The sequence below is a fragment of the Arachis stenosperma genome, chromosome 3 (assembly GCF_014773155.1).
Source record: "Arachis stenosperma cultivar V10309 chromosome 3, arast.V10309.gnm1.PFL2, whole genome shotgun sequence".
In the NCBI taxonomy this organism is placed as follows: Eukaryota; Viridiplantae; Streptophyta; class Magnoliopsida; order Fabales; family Fabaceae; genus Arachis; species Arachis stenosperma.
In genome coordinates this window covers 1,775,245-1,801,561 of record NC_080379.1, presented here as the reverse complement: position 1 = coordinate 1,801,561, position 26,317 = coordinate 1,775,245, and the positions used below count along the sequence as shown (strand labels likewise).

The 26,317-nt window shown below is 38.6% G+C and overlaps 1 protein-coding gene across 1 annotated transcript; it reads right to left on the bottom strand.

Moving 5' to 3' along the window:
* Positions 1–4,555: 4,555 nt before the first annotated feature.
* On the bottom strand, positions 4,556–4,921 carry LOC130969174 (uncharacterized). The gene has a single exon (XM_057894797.1). It carries the CDS (start codon positions 4,919–4,921, stop codon positions 4,556–4,558), a length of 366 nt encoding a protein of 121 aa, XP_057750780.1.
* Between the last annotated feature and the right edge of the window lie 21,396 nt (positions 4,922–26,317).

Here is a 26,317-nt window from a genome sequence, read left to right as displayed (position 1 = left end):
CCAAACACTTTATTTGAAATTGGATTGCACTTTGTTAGGGGAACATGTTAATCAGGATCAGTTTTGCAAATTTAACATATTTCAGGAGTTGGCTAAGTTGTTGTTGTCTTTACTAAACCTGTCTCTTATCAAATGAAGTAGAATTTTTATTTTAGCTTAAAAGATAAAAGGTAAGATAGTCTTGAGTCTATTTGAATCTTTAAAATTAATGATTATTAAGCTCATTTGAATTATTTAATCTGCACAAGTCTAATTAACTTTTCTCTTTTTATTTACGTGACTTGTTAAGACCTTGTTAGTTAGTATAACTCCAACTACTTTTTTCAAAATATGCACAAGTCTAATAGCCTTTTCACGTTTTCTTGTTTAACTTCTTAGGATGAATAATCTCAACGATATTAATATAGTTTGTATGATAATCATGAATGATTCAAAGTATAAACTCTTAACACAACTCATTCAATTTAAACCACAACAACTTTTGGAAGACTTTGATTTGCTTAAAATACCTAAAAAAGTCACTTTCAGTATATGAAATGAGAGAGGAAAATTGATATTTTCATTTAATGTATGTTTCTATTGTATTTTCTGTTTTGATTTCTAATTGAAACTAAATTAAAATTGAGAAGTAAATAGTGTTAACTGTCTTTTGGTTCCAGTTTCTTGATCTTGTTTTTGGTTATAAGAAGATATAGCAGATTTTACGTCAAGAAGTGTTAGATTTATTTAAATGTTTATGCGTTTTTTAATGTAATGACTTTGCTAGGAAGAAATGGAGCGGTCGGAGATTATTAAGCGATGCGTGTGTTTTTATGAAGAGACGAGATCCAAGCATGAAGATTTGATGTTGTTCTTTGTGCTTACGCTATTTGTGTACTTTAGGGATAGAACTAGTGGCCAACTATCATTAGGCGGAAGAATGAATAATAGAATTAAACGTGAGGCTTTAGAGTGTATTGTTGGTGAGGGTGATGGGAATTGTGTTTGGGAGTTGAGAATGAATACAAATGCCTTTGCTAGTTTGTGTGAGTTGCTCCAAGTTCAAGGAAGACTTAAAGATGATGGTCATGTAAACCTGCCGGAGCAGGTTACGACTTTCTTAATTATCTTAGCGCAGCACACAAAAAAATCGTAGTCTGCAGATTAGATTTTGTAGGTCCAGAAAGACAATTAGTAAGTATTTTAATAAAGTTTTGAAGGCTAATACGTATTCAAAGCATTTTATTTGCCAAAGCTACACCAGTTGAAGATGATTGTCTTGACCCCACATGGAGAAAGTTTAAGGTAGAGCCTACTCGATGTTGTGTATGATTCATATTTGCCTGAAGGATTCTATATCTTAGTATCATAACTTTCTATGGATGATAGGGTTGCTTGGGAGCATTAGATGGCACTTATATAGAGGTGACAATCCCTAAGTCTGAGAAGGCAAGATACTGAACAAGAAAAGGTAAAATATGCACCAACGTCTTAGGAGTGTGTAACTGGGAGATGGATTTTGTTTATGTACTCAGTAGATGGGAGGGATCGACATCTGATTCACGGATACTTCGAGATGCAATAACTCGTCGTAATAGTCTTAAGATACCCCACGGTAATTATGCCATCTTTGGAGTTAAGACTATACATATAGCTTAAGTTCACGATAGTTAAGCTTATGTTGTTTGCATTACTTGTCTATAGGTAATTGCTATTTAGTTGATGCTGGTTACACAAATGGTCTGGGATTTCTAGCACCGTATAGAGGCACTCGATATCATGTTAGAGAGTGGGCCCAAGGATCACGTACACCGCGTAATTACCAAGAATATTTTAATAGGGTTCATTCTTCCGCCAAGAATATTATTGAGCGATGCTTTGGTTTGCTGAAGAAGAGGTTGTCCATCTTAAGAAGCCATAGCTTTTACCCTCTAAAGACACAATCTCAAATAATTATTGCTTGTTGTTTATTGCAAAATGTCATTCGAATTAGTATGGATATGGATCTGGAGGAGCAAGGTAGCATATTGGATGAATTTATGCCTGATGGAGATGAAGCACATGATTGAATGATTGATGTGGTTGAAAATACGAACGAGTAGATTCACTGGTGTGACAACATAGCAACTGAGATGTATGAAGAATGGTGAATAAGTCATATGGAGTAGTGTTGTAAGAGCAGCGTAATGAATATTGTAATCGATTGAGTAGTGTTGTAATGGCTGTATTTTAATTTGTATGACATGTTGAGACGGGAAACATTGTAATAGCACCTCTTAATTTGTAATAGCAACTAACTGTTTGTGGTTCAGTTTTACATATTTGTACTTGCTTATGGCGTGAATTGTAGGCTGTGGATTAATTGTGGTTATTTGTGTTATTGTTTGCTGTTTTATTATTTTTTGTTAAGTTATGTTAATTTATTTTAACTTAGTTAATTTATGTTCACAATATTTAATTTTTCACAAGGTTGATTATCTTAATTTTGGTAGGTGAAAATGGACAACAAACGCATGTGGAGTGATGAAGAGACTAATGCTTTTGTTAGCTTCATGGAGAAGTTTATGGTAGATGGTTAGAGGGTTGACTGTGGGCAATTCAAACTCATAACATTCGAGAAACTGGCTCTGAAGATGCTGGAGGCATTCCCCGGTTGTACCCTGACTGCGAAGCACTGCAAGAATAAATACAAGCGGTTGAAAGAGAAGTATCAATACGCCGCTAACATGCTTGGATGCAGTGAATTCGGCTGGAATCATGAGAAACAATGTGTCGAAGTTGACAGCAAAGATGTCCTTGATGCATGGTTGAAGGTGAGTGTGATCCATACTTTTTAATATATCATATAAGCATTTGGTACCCTTTAATTATCTTTCTTTTAAGATTTGTATAGAATTATACGGTTTATACTGAATCTGAGCCACTTTTAAATTTGTATCTAAGCCACCTTTGAATGGGATTTAGAGTAAAATAAAATTTGTGCTTACCTCTTTTGTTCATGTTGAATTTGACCTTTCTTTTGTTCTGTATTTCCCTTTGCATGTTTTCCTCTACAAATTGCATTGATTAAAACAAGTGACACGTAAAAACAATGTGTAATAATTGGTGAAGAGTTAATACTATAATTTGTATGTGTGTTTGTTTTGGTCAGAGTTAATGTGTGTTTTTTTAGACATGTTTGTTAAATCGGGTTTATATTTTTACAGACACATCCAACCAAGTTCGACAGTCCTGGCAAGCCCTTTCCTATGTTTCATCGGCTGGAGGGTATATTTGGCAGGGATAAAGCCACAGGAGCAGCAGCAGTTAGTGACTTTGATGCGAAAGAACAGGATAACGAAGAGACAGAAGACACTACAATTGGATTTAATGACTCTGAGATGTCTCCACACCCAGACAACGACAGAGGGCCAGTAGTGCAAGGATAAGCCTCACATTCTGAAGCTGGTGCGAGTGGAGAAAGCACAAAGCGATATGGGAGGAAGAGAAAGCAAGCTGACGTTTTGGAGAGGATGGCTGACCATATCAAACAATCTTTGGCTAACCAAAGGAAGAATGCCCAACTACTTGCTGATGCCATTGTTGGTGTGAATGATAAGTTAAGGTTGGTGAGAAGCTCACACAGCTTGGGTTCAATGATGACGAAGTGGTGAGGACAATTTTGAAGTTTGCCAAGAGTCTTATTGTGTATGCACACTTTTGGGGTTTGTTAGATTCACAGATGATTGGCCTTATGCGTTCCATTATATCAAGTTGAGAAGTGACCGACACTTGTTATGTGGATTTGGCTTAGGGTATTAAGTTTTTCACTATAGGGTTTTAGTATTTTGTGAGATGGTTATATTCAAGATAGTTTAACGTACAAACTTATATTTGGTATACATTTGGATAGATATTTTGGTAATGCCTTTTATTTTGGTATGTATTAAATAGGTGTAGGTTCTTCGTACAATCTTTTTGGTATTGTGGTATGGTCTTTATTTTGGTCACTTGACCAGGAATTGTTGGCTAAGTACAATACTTATAGTCATGATCATGTTAATGATATTTCTGACAATTCTTTGTCATCAACTGTCCCATTCTAAACTTTGGATAATAAAAAAGAATAGTCATTTACCAAGTGGAAGAATTATCTATCTTTTGTAATGACAGAGGACGTTACAGTATAGGGTATATGAATGATGTGCAAACATGAAGAAGAATGTGATCAGATAGAAGAAGAGCATGAAAAAAAATGTGATGCTGGTTTCTTAGGGGTATATGAATGATAGTACCACAATATTTTTTATTTTTTATTTTAAAAGAATATGGTGAGAGCAGTGGTGAAGTAAAAAAGACTAGAGTGAGAAAGAGAAGAATAAATGTTGAAAATATCAGATTCAGCTCTAGCCCTACATTTTAGAAGTGGAACTGGGTCTTCAATAATAAAATGTTACATGCAAATGTAAATAAAAATGAGTTTATACACATACCGAAACATGTGCTCATTTTATATTTAATAATAAAATATACTGAAACATGTTCTCAAACTAGTTATTATAATTTGTCATTTGTCTATTTGATTTCAAAGGTCAAATTACAACTTAAACAACAATACTATGACCAAGACAACACAGACTGTAGAAACAACAAGTTGAAGGAACGCTAACAATTTTAGATACACAATATCAGTATGAAGATTTTTAACTCGTTCGATCGTCTTCAAATTAGAATTCAGTTGACAAGAGCTATAATCTCCAATGTCAGAATGTTGGATACTTGGACCTGCCCATCTAAACCATCCACATTGTCTTATAGGACAGGCGTAATACTTTCTACCCGGGTTGGCAATGCTATTTAAGACTTGTAACGGAACTCTTAAACCACACTCACAAAAACGTTCCCCCGTTACATTACCACTGCCGTACGAACCACTTGTAGATCTTCTACTTGTGGAAGCCATTGTTAACCAGGCTGCTATACATTTAACAGTAAGCAAAAATCAAAACAGCTATCAAGAAATAGTAACACAACACAAGAATGAATCAACTAGTCCGAATAAAATTATTTAATGAAGCTAATCAAAACAAATTTTTCAATTCAAGATATTTTCTATATGTTTGAAGATGAAACTACACCAATTAAGGTATGTGGTGATTTGGTATACAATGTTGACATTAGTGATTTAGTGGTAAGGCAGTTTAGTTTTGATGTATTGTCGATGTTTGCATCTTGTTACAATGTTTGATGTATTTTCTATATGTTTGCATCTTGTTACATTTCTTTTTGATTCAAGGAAATATTGGATTTCAGTTTCGGATGATGTACAAAAAGAAGTAGAGGAGGGGAGGGAGACTTCTTCTCAAGTCAAGGGGCGACGGATACTACAATTCAATGGCCAGGAGAGGATCATTCTCTTTCCAAAGAAGAGATGTCTTTGTCATTTTAAAAATTAAATGTTGGTGCTTCTAGCTTTTTCAATAAATTTTCACACTCAAAGTATGTTAGACAGTAGTAAAAATACATTCCCAATTAAAGATAACACATCAATGTGTACTAATTTTGATAAGAAAAAAGAGTGATAATAGGAACATAATTATGATAAATAGGATTTGGATCCTCTAAAGTTTGAATTTCGCTTTAGAGTGTGATCTCTCACCATTTATTTCATAGGTGGGACCAACAATAAACATGAAAGAGAAACTATTCAAGGGTAGAAGATCACACTTTACTCTCTAAAGTAAAATTCAAACTTTAGAGGATCCAAATCCTGATAAATAGTTCTCCAATTATCTTCTTTGTTTTTCTATACGGTAATCATCATAAATAAATTTATAAATATAACAATCACAAATTCACAAATCAGCAATTAACAAGCATAAATAAGGTAAAAAAAATTTATATAATACGCAAACCATGGAATCAACACTCAGCAATCACAAATTCCCAAATCTTAAAAAAAAAGATGACACATAAATCAGAAATATAAAGCAAATGAGGGCAAATAAGAACTCAGATATAATAATTTCAGAAATCTTCAACAATTTATGAAGCATAAATCAGCAATTTTAAGCAAATCAGGGCAAATCTCAAATTAGATAGTGAGGAATTTACACATTCTCATCCATATTAGGCCAAATAAAAAAATGTTCACAAATAAAAAAATGAGAGAATAAAAAATGCCATTCGAAATTATCATCTTTGAACTTTACAAAATTAACAAGCAAATAAGGTAAATTGACAGAAGATATCAGATTCATTGATAGAGAAACAACGGAGACTAGAGGTACAGCTTCGAGATGGTGGCGACGCAAACTCACGGGCGTGCAAACGGCAGCAATGTCACAAATCTAAGGGAGCAACTGGCGCCACGAAGATGAACCGATGGAGATTTGGAGAGGCGTCGTCGTCGTTCGAACCATTGAAGGTGACCGGCGGCGGGTCAGACTACATGATTCCTTTACGGGAAAGGAGAGGAGAAAGGGTAGAGGAGAGGAGAAAGGGGGTCAGGGTTGCATGCTGAGGAAAATGAAATTAGATTTGGGGGTTATGGTTGTTAATTAAAATTAAGGGCATTTTGGTAATTTTAAATATTTAGTCTCTACTTTTTTTTTTCAAACCAAATAGGATACTGAGACATAAATCAGTCTTGTACACTTCCATACCAAACACAATACTGATACTTATTTCTGTCTCTGTCTCTGTCTCTTGGTCTCTCTTTCTTGGTCTTTGTCTCGCAAAAAAACGCTACCAAAAGGAATGTAAATTTTAAATTCAAATTCAAATTCTTAATTACTTAAATAATTACTATCGGATTTTAAAATTTGAAAAAATTAGAATTAGCACTTAAACCACCATGTACGTTTACACATTTATATACGGTACGTTTTGCATCACACCGCCTCCCCTCAACGGCATTGATCTCTCCCACAACCGTTATCGTCGTCGTCGCAAATCTCTTGACACCGCCACCCCCTCACTGCCGCATCAGGTTCTCCTTCAACCTTGTTAGTGGCGCCGTTTTGCACCCCTTCACCGTCGATCTCTCCCGCAACGGTCGTCGTTGCTGAAAACTCTTGACATCGTCGCCCCTCACTAACACACCAGGTTCTCTTCCAACTCTGCTAATGGCGCTGCTTTTGCACTCTCTCACCCCTTTATCCATGTCAACGTGGTTCTTCTTAATGGTGGCCATCATGAACTTGTCACACTCTAGATCCATCCACGTCGTCAAGAACGACGCCAAGTTCAGCCTGGGATTTTCGTCTAGCATGAGGTCGTCGTTTATTATCTGGTACGTTGCGTTTTTGGGTTATTTTAGTGGGTATGTGGGTGATTATTTTAATTTTTAGCCGGATGGTCATTTAGTAGGTATGTACATGGTTATTTTAATTCTTATGTGGATGGTTATTTGATTAGAATGGGTTTAGTTAGATACAATTAAAATATGTTGGATATTCAATTTACTAAGTATGAGGATGATTAAATTTTTGAATTACTGAATGAGATTTTTTGGTTGGATAATTTAGGTGGAGTATTTTTTTGTGGGCCAAATTTCTTGCCCATTATTCACGTTGTTCAGATTTTCCGTTGTCTACCTAGCGGAGCCAAATTGAAAAGGGAGTAAAGATTTAGAAAAAAAATAGCTACGTATTTGGTATGTGAAAAATTTAGTCGCTAATGATAAAATAATTTTTTAAAAATTTGAAAATGCAATAAAAATAATCAATAAATATTATATTTTTTTAGTAAAAAAACTTTTATATTTAGTAAACGATTTATCCATTTGATTCGAACATTTGTGAAAATATTTGAATAAATATTTAAAAAATATACAATAGAAATTCGAAACATAATTTGATCTTTCGATTTTTTAAAAAAACATGATCATTTATAATTAAAATCTTTTTTTAAAAAAATCACTTAACATAAAATTAACAATTTTTAAAGATGAAAATTTTTATTTTTTTTAATAACGATCGCAGAATTTTGTATCAAAATATAATTTTAAAAGATTTTTTTAGAATATATATTTAATTAATATCTTTTTTTGGCTGTGAGTTAGCATTTTTTGGAGTTCTTTTTATCAACCTAATTTACTCTTGAGAGAATAATGATATAAAAAATGGTATAATAGTAACAAAACTTATTAGTTTAAATATAATGATAAATAAAATTATTTTATTTAAAAAACATTAGGAACAATGATATAAATTAAGCACTAAAAACAGGCCTGCCTTATGATGTAAGTGCCAATTGTGACAAGCAGGCCTTTCTTTATATAAGTGAGGAATGAGATAAAATATGACTTAAAATATTATAGTTTTAATTCAATAGTAATGAAATTTTTGAATCACGAAGTTCTTATTATTGTCTTTTTCCTTTCAATTATTTTTTTTCTAAAGAATCATCAAAGTTTTGTTAAAAATCCAAATATAATCAAGAAAATAAATGGAAAGATCTTAAAATGTTTTCGCAAAAAATTATTCTTGTCAACAAAGTTTATTAGAACATTTGAAAAAATAGAGTACTTTGGAAAAATAGAGCAAAAGACCCAAACATCAAGACGAGTTATGGATAGCAACGTTGCAAAATATATATGCATCTCATAGAAAAATTCAGAATTATACAACATTATATTTATTAGTACACTTTGCCAGCTTGTAGAAAATCTACCCCCTAATGTGGAATTAAAATAATTTGCAAGTTGCAACAACAGTCACTAAGGTGTGATCATGGAAGGTTCATGTAGACATTAAGAAAGTAACTTAGTAACCCATCAAATGAGTATGATAAGGTAGAAAATCAGAACGAGGACTAGGACTAGGTGGAGTTATGGGAGGTTGCGGCAAAATTGGCATATGAAGATTTGGTTAAGGATGTACTGGATTTCGAAATGGAACTTGATATTCGAATTCGAGACTTTTAGGTGAAGATAGAAAAATTATGTCATTTGAATTATAATTTATTAGCATTTTGGTATAAAACTTTGGAAAATAATTTTATTCGTATTGGATACACCATAAATTTTATATATTTTTCTCGTTATATTTCAGAAAATTTTTTTAAAATTATGTTTTATTTATATTTATTAGTTTATTTCATTAAAGATTGACTTTAATACTTTGAATAGTAATATAATAAAATGTATTATCGACATCTAATAGTTTTATACATATATTTAATCATATAACACCACATCAATAAAAATGATTATTTTTTATATTATCTGTGTAAATAGTTGTCTAAAAAAAATGTATATAATTCTAGGATAAAAATATTTTATACCATCAGTGCATTGAAATTAAACTCATCTAATTTATCACCTCAACTCTCAATGAAGCAAACAAATGGTAGAAAATTTGTTAATGATCAAATTAAAAAAACTTAAGTATTTTATAAAGATTAAAAACTTAATTTTAGCCATGATAAGAATACGGTATTTTGAACTATTTTGACGGTTAAATTTTTATATTTGATTTAATAAATTGTTAACATATAAACATAAAGTAACAAAGAAATACATTTTATAATAACACGAGAGAGTATTCAATAATGGTATTCTTATATCAAACACTACTGACATTCGTATAAATATAGGATTGTTATTAATTAATTAATTGTGTGTTTAGATTATTTTAATTAACAAAACAAATATATGAATAAGAACATTTAGTAGACAGTATATTAAATTGCATATTATGATTAACGTAATATTTTTAGAGCTTAATTTTGATAAGATAAAATATTCGACATGATTAATTAAAATAATTATTTTACTTAATATGATGATACGTAATTAAATATATATTTAATTTTTTGTATTAAAAATAAATTTATATCATTATTATAAGGTCGCATGTGAATTTTTTTCCTCCTCAACATTGCACACTTTGTACATGATTAATTGATTTTTGGTGACTGTACATGATTAATTGATTATTGTTACTAACTAATTTTTTACGAGTTTTTACTTTCTCCCCCGTTTTTAGGTGATGTAATTTTTTTATTTTTGGGTTCAGTAGACAGTAGGTAATGGAATATTGAAGAACTTCTCTTTGACAAAATCTAGGTTAGAGTTGACTTTTCAAATATCTCCTTTTTTTTAATGGGGTCAAATGTTTCACAGTCCGATCATCATCACAGAAGCCCATTCATGTTTTCAATAGGCCTTAACTTAAGTAATCTGGATGAATTACTAGAAGCCCAAACTAAAATTCTATGTTAGATGGAAAAGTGATAAACGAAAATTTTCTGCCAAAAAAATATCAAAATTTATTATCAATAAACAATTCATAAAAAATGATTATACTATTTTTAAAATTTGAATTCAATTATCAATTAGAATTGGTTAAATAATCAATTCACTCATTTATTTAAACAAGTGCCAATGATTCGAATCTCGCATTGTGTTTGGAAGATGAGAATAGAAATATCGTGGACAATTAAAAAAAAGTTTTAATTCAATACTTCCTAATCAAGTTATCAAGTGTTTAATATTTTGATTAATAATATATTTACTATTTTTACATTATATTTAATAAATAAAATTATGTTAACGTCTATTAATATAATAGTATATATTATATCACCCATCTCAATAGTATATATTATATCACCCATCTCTTTTGCATAATGTCATTTAAAAAGTAATTAGTTTCAAACAAGAAACTCTAATTTTCTGGTTCCAAATTTACATATTATGATAAAGCTCGAATCTACATGAATTTGCAACTTTTCCTCCCTCCATGTGATGGTTTCCATTTGTGAGTGAACAAGGCATGATTATCTAATTTTGGTAACGAGGCACAAATAAAAGCTTTTCTAGTACGAGACTTATCTTTCTAAATTGCTATGATTTGAACTGAGTAAATCTATATAGTAGTCCCTAAGATTCGCATTTAATATACTCCTCAAGATTTCAATTTTTTCATTATAGTCCTCCAGATAGAGCTCTGAGCACTCATAGTGGTTTCTGGGCATATTTCTGGTGATGAGTCATCACTGGAGCACTTACGTGGCGATATTTTGCCACGCTGGAAGACTCCAAAACGTCGTCATTTTGGTTTGGCGCTCTTGAGTGCAAATAACGACGCTGCTTCACTCATATCTTCTTCTTCTACCCTCTCACTTCATCTTCGTCTCTTCATCAATGGCGTTACTGTAAAGTTCTATTTGCTAGGTTAAAAAAGTTGGAGAAAAGAAGTAATCCGACTAAAGACTCTTTTGTTGTTCCCCTCTTCTACCAGAAGCGCGAGGTTCCGACATTGTGATCAGACTCAATATAACCTTCTTTTTTTTTACCTTGAATTTTCAATACATTGTTGGTTCTTCATGATATGCAAGTTGTTAGCGTGGTTGAGGTTTACTCGTTTTGCCAGGATGGAGGATGTTTTTCAGGATGTCCTCAACAACCTCAAATCTCTCATGGATCAAGGTCTTACCTTTTTTATCTCTCTCTTAAACCTTGCTCTTTTTTCTCATCCGGGTCTCTCACTTTTTTTCCTTTTTTCTTATGCTCATTGTTACGGCCTGGCCCAGGATCTCCGCGGGTCAACCCGGCCCAAGCTCCACCCGGCCCGGTTACGCGCCCTTCAACCGACCCGGACACGCGTCCTGTACGGCTCACACGTAGCTATAGGACAGCGTCCTTGAGGATATGGGCCTGTCCCCATGAGGGGCCCACTACTGACATGTATATAAGGGGAAGACTGGCTCTTCCCCCGAGGTACGTCACCTTTTCTCCTATCATTTTCCCCGCCTGCACATTATCTGACTAGGGCGTCGGAGTGTCTTTGCAGGTGGCACCCCCCTTTTTCCCTTCACAACGGGGGATCGTCAACACGGCAACTCCGAACCCAGTACGACCGCAATCGAGGCGTTCTCACCCCCTCCAATCACCAACCGACCTGTCCGGCAACCGACTACCGAACATTGGCGCCGTCTGTGGGGACTGCCTTAATGGATGTTGTGCCGGGTCCCGGAGACCAAGGCCGAGGAGCCGGAGCGGAAGGGGCGGCCTCTGTCGCCTCACTTAGAGGACGACGAAGGTCCCCCCGACAACACACTGAACAACACACAAGGGCACGACTCTTTGGAGGAACGGGCGGCGACAGCGCCATAATAATGCAAGAGCTACGCCACAGGGTCCAGAACCTGGAACGACAACTGGCCGACCAGGAGCGCGACGGGCGAACCACCGATCCCAGTTACACCCCATCATCTGAAAGCCAAGAGAGGGACTCCCACCGAAGCCGTCTACGACGCGCCTCCGCATCCCGAACGGAAGCGGAAAGCACGCGTGAAGAGTCCCCGATCCCAAGAAGATGACATGACACGATCATCTACTCCCGAGGTAGGGAAGCCCGCCGCACGGCACGATATCGCGAAGACGAGGAAGGGAGGTCCGGGAAAACACGACAACCCGTGATAATGGGCGCCACCCCATTCCACCGATCCATTCTAGAAGTCTGGTTGCCGAAGCATTTCGACAAACCAACGGACATGAGGTATGATGGAACTCAGGACCCCCTAGAACACCTCACGGCCTTCGAAGCGAGGATGAATCTAGAGGGAGTAGGGGACGAGGTGAGGTGCCGAGCTTTCCCGGTAACCCTAGCGGGACCCGCGATCAGATGGTTCAACGGCCTACCGCAGGGATCCATCCACGGGTTCTCGGACATCAGTCGTGCATTCCTGGCCCAATTTACAACACGAATAGCAAAGGCAAAGCACCCGATCAACCTTCTGGGGGTAACCCAGAGACAGGGAGAGTCGACCAGAAAATACCTGGATCGGTTCAACGACGAGTGCTTGGAAATCGACGGCCTAACCGATTCGGTGGCCAGCCTTTGTCTGACGAACGGCCTCCTCAACGAAAACTTTCGAAAACACCTTACCACGAAACCAGTTTGGACGATGCACGAGATCCAGACGGTAGCCAAAGAGTATATAAACGACGAAGAAGTCAGCCGAGTCGTGGCTGCCAATAAACGGCAGTCCGGCTACAGCCAATTACGGCAACCCGGTAACGGAGAAAGACTGAAGGAACAAACCAGGGAAGAGGTGCCAAGCAAGGCTCCCAGGTCGTTCCCCCGGGTCGAAAAATTTGCCAACTACACCCCGCTCACTCTTCCCATCATGGAAGTTTATCAACAAATAGCCGAGAAGGGGATCCTGCCGAAGCCCCGACCACTCAAGGACCGTACGGGAGGGAACAAGAACTTCTACTGCGACTACCACAAGGGTTACGGTCACCAAACGCAGGACTGCTTTGACTTGAAGGATGCACTAGAACAAGCGATAAGGGAAGGCAAGCTAGCAGCATTCTCTCATCTTATCAGAGAGCCGAGGAGACGCTATCGCGACCATGACGAAGAAGCCAAAACCCGTTTGGCAAAGCGGCGACAAGAGCCAGAAGATAGAGACCACGGCCTCACCGTGGTAAACGTGGTAACAGCCAAAAACACCGCGCCAAAATCCCGATCGGCGCACAAGAAAGATGCTAAGGTCTTGGCGGTCTCCTCCTCGTTGGTGCGAAACTCTAAGAACCCTCCATCCATTTCTTTCGGCCCGGAAGACAAATGGTTCGATGACGTCCCGGAAAACCCTCCCATGGTCATTACGGCCAGAGTGAGAACCGGCCTCGTCAAACGCATCCTTGTCGACACAGGGGCTGATTCAAACATCATGTTCCGCAACGTATTTGACGCACTGGGGCTAAGGGATGCCGATCTGACGACCCACCAACACGGGGTCATTGGATTGGGCGACCACTTCATTAAACCTGACGGAGTAATATCCCTACCGATCTCGGTAGGACAAACTCAAGGTCGAAGGTCGACGATGGCCGAGTTCGTGATCCTCCGAGATTCCACCGCCTATAACATCATCTTGGGAAGGAAGACGATAAACGATGTTGAAGTGATAATCAACACGAAGCTGCTAGTCATGAAGTTCGTTACAAATGATGGATCTATAGGGTCCATAAGAGGGGATATCGAGACGGCGGTCGCCTGCGACAACGCCAGCCTCTCCCTAAGAAAGAAATCAAAAGAGGCGTCCGGTGTGTTCCTAGCTGACCTGGACGCCAGAATAGACGACAAACCTAGACCGGAACCAGAAGGGGACCTGGAAAAATTCATAATCGGCGACACGGAGGAGAAATTCACGTTCATCAACAAGAACCTCCCACATGAGTTAAAGGAGCCCTTGATCGAAATGATAAAGGCCAATAGGAATTTGTTTGCCTGGACACCTGCCGACATGCCGGGCATAGACCCAAAAATCATGTCACACCATCTGGCCGTCAGGTCGGAAGCGCGCCCGGTAGCGCAACGCAGAAGAAAGATGTCGACAGAGAGGGCGGAAGAAGTGGCCAGGCAGACGGCCAGCCTCCTAGAAGCAGGTTTCATACGAGAAATAGACTACTCGACGTGGCTCTCGAATGTTGTTCTAGTGAAAAAGCACAACGGCAAGTGGAGAATGTGTGTAGACTACTCTGACCTTAACAAGGCATGCCCTAAGGATTGTTTTCCCCTCCATAACATAGACGCACTCGTCGACGCTGCGGTGGGCTACCGTTACCTGAGCTTCATGGACGCCTACTCCGGTTATAACCAGATACCGATGCACCGTCCAGATGAAGACAAGACGGCGTTCATAACACCGGGGGGAACCTTCTGCTACAAGGTAATGCCGTTCGGCCTGAAAAACGTAGGGGCAACATACCAAAGGCTGATGAACAAGATATTCCACGATCTTATAGGCAAGACAGTGGAAGTCTACGTCGACGACATCCTCGCGAAAACAACGCGACCCGACGACCTCCTAAAGGATCTGGAAAATGTATTCGCGTCTCTCCGGCAACACGGCATGAGGCTGAACCCCCTCAAATGTGCCTTCGCCATGGAAGCTGGCAAGTTCCTAGGATTTATGATAACTCAGAGGGGGGTAGAAGCCAACCCGGAGAAGTGCCAAGCGATACTCCAGATGAAGAGCCCAGGTTGTATCAAGGACGTCCAAAGGTTGGCGGGGCGGCTGACCTCATTATCCCGGTTTCTCGGAGCATCGGCAACAAAGGCCCTGCCATTCTTTAACCTCATGAAGAAAGGGATGGCGTTCGAGTGGACACCCGCATGTGAGGAAACCTTTCAGCACTTCAAGGAAATCCTGGCGGCACCACCTGTGCTCCGGAAGCCAAAGGATGGGGAACCGCTATACCTATACCTCGCCATAATAGGAGAAGCCCTGGCCGCAGTTCTGGTGCGGGAAGAAGGGAGGGCTCAACAGCCGGTCTATTTCATAAGCAGAGCCCTGCAAGGGGCAGAATTAAGGTACAGCAAACTGGAAAAGCTAGCTCTAGCACTCTTGACCTCCTCACGGAGGTTAAAGCAATACTTCCAAAGTCACCAGGTTGTCGTAAGAACGGACCAAGGAATCCGGCAAGTACTTCAAAAACCCGACTTGGCGGGGAGAATGATGACTTGGTCCATCGAACTCTCCCAATACGACATACGATACGAACCCCGGCAAGCCATCAAGGCGCAGGCGATGGCAGATTTTCTGGTAGAAGTAACTAGGGACCCAACCGAAGAAACGAGTATACGGTGGAAGCTCCACGTGGACGGAGCTTCCAACCAGACATTTGGAGGTGTCGGGATCATCTTGGAAAGCCCGGTTGGAGTCGTATACGAGCAGTCGATCAGGTTCGAATTTCCCATTTCGAACAACCAGGCAGAATACGAAGCCCTTATAGGGGGCTTGACCCTAGCAGCGGAAGTCGGAGCAACAAGGCTGGAAATATGCAGCGATTCTCAGGTCGTCACCTCCCAGGTAAACGGGAGCTACCAAGCCAAAGACTCGTTATTACAAAAGTACTTGGAAAAAGTCAAAAACTTAAGCCAAAAATTTGAGGAGGTCACGGTCCACCACGTGCCTAGAGAAAGGAACACACGGGCAGACCTCCTATCAAAGTTGGCCAGCACTAAACCGGGAGAAGGCAACCGGTCTCTCATCCAAGGTATGACGAGAGAGCCAGCGGTCACCTTGCACGTGACAAGGCTGGGCTCTTCATGGCTAGACCCCATCACTAGCTTCCTAGAGAATGGCAAACTCCCTGACGACGAAAAGGACGCGGCGAAACTGAGAAGGGAAGTAGCCAAATACGCCGTCATCCAAGGACAGCTATTCAAGAAAGGGCTCAACCAGCCCTTATTGAAGTGCTTGCACCCCGACCAAACGAACTACGTCCTCAGGGAAGTCCATGAAGGCTGCTGCGGACACCACATAGGAGGCAAGGCCCTAGTAAGAAAATTAATTCGAGCCGGATACTATTGGCCGTCAATGATGGCAGACTCCAAAGAGTTCGTCAAAAAATGCGTGAAGTGTCAGGAGAACGCCAATTTCCACAGGGCACCGGCCTCCGAGTTAAGCCTGTTAACGTCCTCCCGGCCATTCTCTCAATGGGGAGTCGACCTCTTGGGACCCTTCCCAGTCGGTCCTGGGCAAGTCAAGTACCTCATAGTCGCCATTGATTACTACACCAAATGGATAGAAGCTGAACCACTAGCTAGCATATCCTCATCCAATTGCAAGAAATTCATGTGGAGGCAGGTGATAACGCGATTCGGGATCCCAGAAGTCGTCATCTGGGACAACGGCATGCAATTTACCGACAAGAAGTCACGGAATTCCTCAACGGCCTGGGTATAAGACAGAGGTTCTCCTCGGTAGAACACCCCCAGACAAACGGACAGGTAGAGTCCGCGAACAAGATTATCCTCTTAGGGCTGAAGAAGCGATTGGATAATAAAAAGGGTGCTTGGGCCGACGAACTAGCCTCGGTACTCTGGTCTTACCGAACAACCGAACAATCCTCCACTAAGGAGACTCCTTTCCGACTAACATATGGGTTAGATGCGGTAATACCCGTAGAGATCGGGGAACCGAGCCCCCGGCTACTTTTGAAAGGAGTGGAGGAAGCCGTGGAAAAGGTCCTGATAGACGAGGCCATAGAGATGGCCCATTTGACAGAGACGGCGCTAAAGCAAAGAATGGCCCTACGCTACAACACCAAAGTGCTCAAAAGGAAATTCGAGCCGAACGATCTCGTCCTGAGGCGAAACGACATCGGCCCACCGACCCCTGGAGCAGGCAAGCTGGCGGCAAACTGGGAAGGCCCCTATAGAATCAAAGAAAAGATGGGTAGAGGCGCGTTCAAGTTAGAAAGGCTTAATGGTAAGGAAGTCCCAAGAACATGGAACGCAAACAACTTGAGAAGGTTCTACTCCTAATACACGGGGCGACACGCCGACCAACTGAGCTAAGTGGTTAAATTGCGGATTTGAACTTTCCATTATGACCTATGGGTCCTTTATGCAAATTACCGAATAAGATATACTTGTGCAAATTTTCTCTCGTGTCTTGTTCCCTTTCCTTTTTCCCAGGCAACCCGTCCTATCACAACCCGACAACGATGCGCGGCCCCGGGACTGATCACCCCGGGAGCCCGTCAACTACCGCGATAACCAACGACTACGCAAAAAGGCCACGACTCGTTAATATAAGCGACGGCTATAAACCAATAACGGTTAATAGAAACGATAACACAACCAGACGAATAAGAAAAAGTTAACTACATTAAAGCGAGCAAACGACTAAAAAGTCAAATTGTTCACAAAAGCCAAAATAAAACGGCTAAACAAAAATGTTTTACACAGGGGATTCATTTCTTGGGGACGTCAACAACCTTGCCGTCTATAATGACCTTGTAAACGCCGATCGCCGACGTGTCGAACTCAGGGGCAACAATTTTAACCTGAGCTTTGAGGGCCTCCTCGGTCTCCAAAATCGCACCCTTCCCTTGCTTGACGACGTCTTTATACTTTGCTTTCCACGTTGCCAGTTCGGCCTCCGCGATTTGCTTCTCCTTCTCGATTTCGGCCACCCGTTTCTGTGCCGCGCCGACCTGACTCTCTAAAGCCATTTCGCGTTCAACAAGACGTGAAACCGTGGCGTCTGACTCTTCCAATTTCTTCTCAACAGTAGTGGCCTTCTTTTCGGCAGCAATAGCTTTCTTCTCGGCGGCATCAAGTTTCTCTTTAGATTGGGTCAGCTGCTCCCGGAGAGTCTCAACTTCACTTTTAAACTCATTATTAGCCTTCCCAGCAGATTCCAACCTCCTACGGAGGGACTCCATCCCAGACAGTTCGAACTCGGCTTTCCGAGCTATCACTGCGCCGCGTAAAAGGGTGCAGTACATCCACCTCGCCTGCCCGGCAAGAGATGACTCATGGAAATACTCTTCGGTACCGGGGATCAGCTGGGAATCTATGAAATTCCCGGCATCAAAATTCCTCTCCATGACAGTAAGAACCCCCTCAGGACTGGACGACATCTTCCTCTTCCTCTTGAGGCTGGGGACCTCCTCCACCTCGTCATCGGCATCGGGGTTAGACGTCGAACCCCCAGTGCCGATCACCTCGCGGAAGGGGGAAGCATGAACCGCCTTGTCGCCTTCGATCGGGGCACCTTGAGCCGAGGTGCCGGTCTGGTCGACCGCAGCCCCTTGCTCGGAAGCAGCCTTGTCCTCCGGGGGAGCAGCAGACTTCTCAGCAGCAGATTTCTCATTACCTCCCTCGTCATCACTTGCACACAGGAAGGTTTGGAACAAGTTAGGGAGACTCGTTATCTCGGCAGACATCCCCACTGTAAGAAAGGAAGTGAAGTCGGTTAGTCGTAACAAAATGTTAACAAAAGCAAGAAGATAAGAGGCGAAACAAGCAGAGGCTTCTCACAAATATAATTACGATCGGCCTCCCGATCACCCATGAGGAGGTGAGGATTCACATGATTCCTCCCGAAGACTGCCATCAACACATCGGCAATCTTCCTATCCACCGCAGACATGCCCTTATAGGTTACCTTGACGAAGGCATTTGACCCTGCCCCGAAGCTCCAATAGATCGGGATAAGCCGTACCCCCTCCAACGACAATCAAAAGGGATGATGACCTTTGACAGGGTGGACCTTGAAATATTTGTCCTTAAATCCGTGGTAGGAGTCCTCAAACAAACCAAAAATCCTCCGACCTTGGGCAGATCGAAAAGACATGAACCCCTTTTTATGTTTCCCCTCCTTCGAAGGGTTTGTAAGATTGAAGAAGAAAAGAAAAACATCTACAGATATCGGCAGCTCAAGGTATTCACAAACCATCTCGAAACAGCGGATTGAGGCCCAGCTGTTCGGATGCAACTGCGACGGCGCCACGGAAATCCGACCTAAAAGCGCCATTTGGAAGGCGGAAAACGGAATACGAACCCCAACTTGAGTAAACATGGATTTGTAGAACCAAATCCAATCGGCAACTCGGGGATGGTTGAAGTTGATCTCATATAGTCGCTCCTGAGGAGCCGGGACAAAGACGTCATAATTGGCTTCCTCATCGGTCCCTCCGCACAAGTACTCGGCTTGTCGGAACTCGGTGAGTTCCTCCTCACCCATTTGGTTAGGCGAGTCCTTCACATCGGAAACGACCCAAGCGTAGGGATCGTACGCCGCGGGAGAAGGAGAAGCCCGGGAGGTCGTGCGGGTCATACCTACATGGGGGTACCATCCAGTCAGTCTAAGAGATCGGTTGCTCAGGCCGAATACAGACACTACCCCCGCTACTCCCCGACTAAGGTTAAATACAATTAAAACGTAAAAAGGTCAGGGGAAACCTACCCTGGAATGATACCCCCCTAACACACCTAACCACCATCGAAAGGCTACACAACAACAACAAAAACCAAGCAACAAGCATGCAAGAAAGAAGCATAAAAGAAAAGAATTCAAGAATTACCTGAATTGGAGGAAGGAGGATGAAATTGCAAGCACGGAAGGATACGGGGGGGGGGGGTTCGAAGGCACCACAACAACGTTATGGAATTTTGTAGCAAGAAAAAGGAAGAAATGGGAAGTATGAAGAAGTGCAGAAGCATAAAACTGACTGTTTAAAAACTGCCTCCCAGGAAGCGCGAAAAACCTGGGGGCAGAATAGTCTTTGCAAACAGGGTTTTTCCACCCCATTATGAGCATTCAATGCTCGACGCAAGGAACGATGCGATGAAACGGTTGCTTATGCAACCAAGGGACACGCGCGTTGGGGGCATATTCTTCCCACGAGCGGCCGACCTGACGAGAACAAATGAGATGCGAGACGACACGCCATTGATAGCTACCACGACTACCACTGGCGCGTGGGGGCACTGTTACGGCCTGGCCCAGGATCCCCGCGGGTCAACCCGGCCCAAGCTCCACTCGGCCCGGTTACGCGCCCTTCAACCGACCCGGACACGCGTCCCGTACGGCTCACACGTAGCTATAGGACAGCGTCCTTGAGGATATGGGCCTGTCCCCATGAGGGGCCCACTACTGACATGTATATAAGGGGAAGACTGGCTCTTCCCTCGAGGTACGTCACCTTTTCTCCCATCATTTTCCCCGCCTGCACACTATCTGACTAGGGTGTCGGAGTGTCTTTGCAGGTGGCACCCCCCTTTTTTCCTTCACAACGGGGGATCGTCAACACGGCAACTCCGAACCCAGTACGACCGCAATCGAGGCGTTCTCACCCCCTCCAATCACCAACCAACCTGTCCGGCAACCGACTACCGAACACTCATGTTAAAAAATTGCTTCTTTTCTCTTTTTATAATTATGCTTAGTTGGGGAGCCATTGCAGAGAACCTTTCAAGTAACCCATTTTATATCTTTCTTTATCTTTTGTTTCTAGATACTCATTCTGATCTAATTTCAACATTTCAAATTATTCATTATAAGCTGTCCCTTTCTGTTATCTGGTATAATTTTTGCTTGTTTTCAACATGTGCTGTTTTTTTATCTCTTTGTACTGTGTGGCTGTGTAAATTATTTTCTATTAGTTCTTTTTCGGTGGATTGTGTCTAGTGTGGCCATTTGAAGTCATGATGGTTAAAGTAATTTTGAATATTTCATTCATGTTATTAACTAATTAGTGCTGCTATTCTCCTGCATGCTTTTTGGTGGAATTTATAATTTGTATTGATTTAATAGAAAGGGGATAAATTGAGATCTGATTTTCAAGTTTTGAAGTTTTCATCAATGTAGCACTGTATATCTTTAACATTATTCATTAAATTGCTTGAAGAATTTATTTATTCATAGTTGTATTAATAGTTTCTTCTTTTTCTGGATGGATGCAAATTTCATAAAGTGTACCTAAATGTTCCCTTTTTAAAATTTAATTCTAGGTGATATGCAGAATGTTCATCAAGGATATATGACCGAAATTTTAGTATGATTTTTGAAAGCAAGGGAGTGGAATGCTTCCAAGGCTCATAAAAAGGTAAGACATACTTAAGTCCGTTGTTATGTTGTTTAATGCTAAGCAAGTATGTTCTTAATTGTTGTAAAAACTGAATTTTTCGTAACATAATTGTTCTATCATGTTGTAGTTAGTTGATTCTCTAAACTGGAGAGTACAAAATGAGATTGACAACATTTTATCCGTAAGTTTATGCTTTTGATGATCCTCTTAACTTATTATTTATGTTTCTTTTATTTGTTCATTTTTCTTTTTTAGTTAGATATTTAGAAATTTCCTTTATATACTTACCAAGACTTTGTTGACAAATGGCTATGAGTTTTTATTTGGTTATTCTCGATGATGTTTCATTTTCAGAAACTAATAGTCTCGCTTGATTTATATAGATCAACTCACGATTCACAATTAATAGGATTGTTAGGTTACTCAATAGAGATGCTCATTCTGAAATGACATGCTCAATTGCACTCCAAGATTCTGATTTTAGGCCAGAAAACCTTTGTCAACTAGTTTTATTTGTTTTTGGATATTTCTAATATTGTTGAGCTATGCTTTTTCTTTTTATTAAGGACTCGAGACCTATTGTAATATCCTTTCCTCCTTGTTAATAACAATTTTCTTTATATATAACACTGTTACTAAGTTGTCATTCATGTCATTGTAGTTAACAATAATATCATCTATTGATGATCTGAACTACTCTGAGAAGACAAATACATATTACATTGTAAATGTCCCATACATATTTTCAGCATGTTGGAAGGTGAGAAGATATTTCGTCTTGCAACTTGGTTACTCTTGTGATATTCATGTCTTGCAACTTGATTACTCTATTATGCTCTTGCTTGACTTTCTCGTCCGGTTCCAGCTAGATGGAGAATAAACAAAGCTTCCACATATAGTGCTACTATCACGCATCATCGACATGAACAAGAGTCCTAGACAGCAGAATGAGAAGAGATCGATGAATAAGAAGAAGGGATAAATTTTATAAAAATTCGGGGATTTAGGGTTAAATATAGTGGAAGAGACCAACGTGGGTATAAATTCGAAATGAGCCAGCTCAGCTAATCGTTGGAGCCCTCCAGCCTGGCAAAATGTCACCACGTAAGCGCTCCAGTGATGACTCATCACCATAAATATGTCCAGGGACCACTATGAGTGCTCGGAGCTCTATCTAGAAGACTACAATGGAAAAATTGGGATCTTGAAAATTATATTGAGTATTCACGCGAATCTCAGGGACTAGACTACTATGGGAATTTACTCAATTTAGACTATATATAGTGAATTTGAATCATTTAAATTTTGAAACTTTATTTTAGAAGGTAAAATATGATCTCTTATTTTTAAATAAATTTTCTTTCATATTTTTTTGTTCTACCTATAAAATAAATGATGAAAAATCACATTTTAGTTTTTAAAGTGAAATTTAAAATTTAAAAGATCCAAATTCGTATATAATATGTGTATATATATATTATATGCGAATGGGTATAGGTCTATAGGATGATTAAGTATTTTTTTTTTGCCAGCAAAAAAAAAAATAACGTACGATACACGATAGACATTTATGTATATATTAAATTTCATTAAATTTAATATTAATAATTAATTAACAATACATATTATTTATAAACTTAAGTATATTGATAAAAATTAAAGGGTGAATTATATAATAAAGATGTAAATTTACAGATATTTTTTTTATAGGATAAAAGAGAAATTGAAAAAGATAGGATCCACACTTTAAATAACAATAAAATAATAAAAAAAACTATAAAAAGAATTTATTTTTTCTTTCTGTATCACTCAATCTATATAATAGAGTACCCGTTAAACAAACTAGTACATAATAGTATTTAAATGTATCTTAATTAATTGAAATAAACAAGTAATCGTATAAATATTATAATAATTTGAAATATATCCGATATATGAATATTGTCAAATATGTATACTTTATAGAAGATAACATATATAGTTATAAATAGAGTTATATATATTTTTTAATTGGTCAAAAAGTAAAACAATGATATCGTGTAAAATATTTTATCTGTGAGACTTATTAATTGTCATCGCAAACGATATTATATAAGGTAGCGTTTGCTTGAGAAATAGAGATTGAGACTAAGAGACAAAGATTAAGAGATAGAGATTCAAATAAATTTTAGTATTCTGTTTGATGTAAAATGAGAGATAGAAATTGAAACAAAAATGAAATTTTAATTTAATTTATACAAAGGATAAAATTGGAATTAATTAATTGAAATGAAAGTATTTTAGGTATAAAATGTTATTGAAGTTTCAGTCTCCATCTCTAAAAATTTTAGCCTCATTTGTCTTTATTCTTTGAAGGTACTGAAATATTGAAATATTTGGATCAGAAATAGAAAATTTAATACTAATTTCTAAACCAACAAATATAATATTGAGTCTCAGTCTCTCAATCTCTGTCTCAATACCTCAAAACAAATGCTACCTAAAAAAATAATGACATGAATCTCAAATTCTGTTAGAAAATTAATTAGGAGAACCAATTAACTAAAGTATATTTTTTATAAAAGAAATAAATAATTTTTTAAATTTTAAAATAAAAAATAAAAAATTGGCTGAAAAAGATTTTTAAATATACCGTTATATTAGTATATCAGTAATTTTTAATTATTAATCTTAATTATATATATTATATATATTTTTTTATAATTAAAATCAATGGTTAAAAATCACTCAAATATCGGTATAACGACACACTTACAAATTTTCCTATATTATAATTCACTCTCAGACTTTTTCTAATATAAAATCCAAACCTTTTCTCATTTTGATTGTTTGAATTTTGCGAGCGCACCACAGCGGATTATCCGCTTTCCCTCGTGGGAACCAATAAAATTGCGCGAGCAAGTAGGTGAGCCATGCCTCAACGGGTGAGATTAACATTTCCCCAGTGGAATCTTCGCAAGCCAAAATGCGTTCACACTGTGGGCGCTTATTTTTTCTTCCCAAAAACGTTCCATTATCCATGCCCCTTTTCCTTTTCGATTTCTCAGGCCAAATTACATGAATACCCCCTCGGCATACTTCAGAGTTCAGTCGTCCTCCATCCAATGGCAGTGTGTTGTGTGTCTTCTTTTAATATCATAAAAATAAAATCATACGTCATTACATACTGCTACAAATAAAATACGTGAATAATATATACTTTTATTATGGTCTAAACTCTTTCGAAAATTGCAATGAACACCGAAGTATAAACATCAATAATCAATGTCAATATCAATTTCAATAATTCAATATTATATGAAACAAATCTCCTAGTTATAAAAACAAAGCGCGTCACAATCCCGTTCATGTACTTACCCGTCAACGAGGGTAGTTTTGTCACTAAATTATCCCTTTAAGTTTGTTATTTTTAATGTCACAAAATCTAATTATGAAACACCAACTTATCTAATTTTTATCATAATTTTTTTATCATTAAAAAAAAAACAAAGACTGAGAAATAAAAATTAAGTTAAATTTTTATATTATAAATATAAGATTGAATTATATATTAGTATTCTGTTTATTTTTAAATAAATATAAAGATTAAAATAAATAAAATTACTTAAATACTGTTTATATAAGTTGGACACAGTAATATGAGTTCAGTCTCACTTATTTAAATAAGTAATCAACTTCTAAGATATTTTTTATTTATGTAGAAAGAAGATCTCAACAACTTCCCGGTAAAAGAAAACGGTTATTCACCCTCAAATGTGAAATTACTCTAAAAGATGGTTATATATTCGACCGTAAATACACTGATATCCTCAGGTATATCCAAGTCTCAATTTACTACAAACTTGCTCACGGTCCTTGTCGAAGTCTCTTGCATACTATTCATATACCTACAATTTAACCAGACTCAAAATGAATAAGCTCAACCTATAGATATCATTCTAATCTATTTCTACCTGACCTTATATAGGACAGACACAACAACATGAGTTCAATCTCACTTATCTAAATAAGTAACGGACTCCTAAAATATTTTCTATTTATCTAGAAAGAAAATCTCAACAATTTTTCCAAGAAAAGGAAACAATTATTCACCCTCAAATATGAAACTACTCTAAAAGGTAGTTATCTATTCTACTGTAAATACACTAATACCCTCACGTATATTCAAGTTCCAATCTATTACAAACCTGCTTACCGTTCTTGTCGGAGTTTCTTGTAAGTACCATCTTCACCTCCTCACGAGGAACTCGGACGGTGACAACTCAGCACCAGCATAAATCGGATGCTGCTTCAGAAGAAACCTGAACTTCACGTTTAAGTCCAAATTACCGTTTTAAATAACCCCCGAAATAAATACTCTTATTAATTAAACCCATCTAACCCCTCTTCTTCTTCAACACCATCACAACAAGCTCCAACTCCTCAAATAATGAAATCAATCCACACACCTGTAATAGCAACCACAATAGAAGAAATAAGTGCATGCTCTCACACTCCTCTTCATCTCTTTTGTAATCCCACAATCACAAGCTATCGCTGTAACAATGCAAGTCTCTAGCTGTTATTGACGTCCAACAACCAGAATCCCTCTCCATTTTCTTAAAACCTTCCCCTCAACGCCTCCAAACCTCAAACCCAGGCCTTTTGGACGGCGATTCATGAGTCACATGAGAAACACTCATAGAAATAAAAAACAGAATTTGGAAAAGAGGAAAAGAAAGAATTCAAAAAGGAAGAGGGGGCCAACTGGCGTAGCGCGCAATGACGATACTGTCAGTCGTTCTTTGAGCAACAAAGAAAAAAAAAGAACAACAAATAAGGAAGAAATTTTTTGGATTATTTGCGTTGTGTGTGGCTAAAATCAGAAATGTGAAAATTTGGATAAGGGTATTTTGAAAAAAATTATTTGTTAAAATTTCAGTTTGTGATCCAAATTTTCAATTTTTTGTATTTCTACTTTTTAAAAGTATTGAAATACTGAAATTTTGGAATAGAGACTGAAATTTTGGT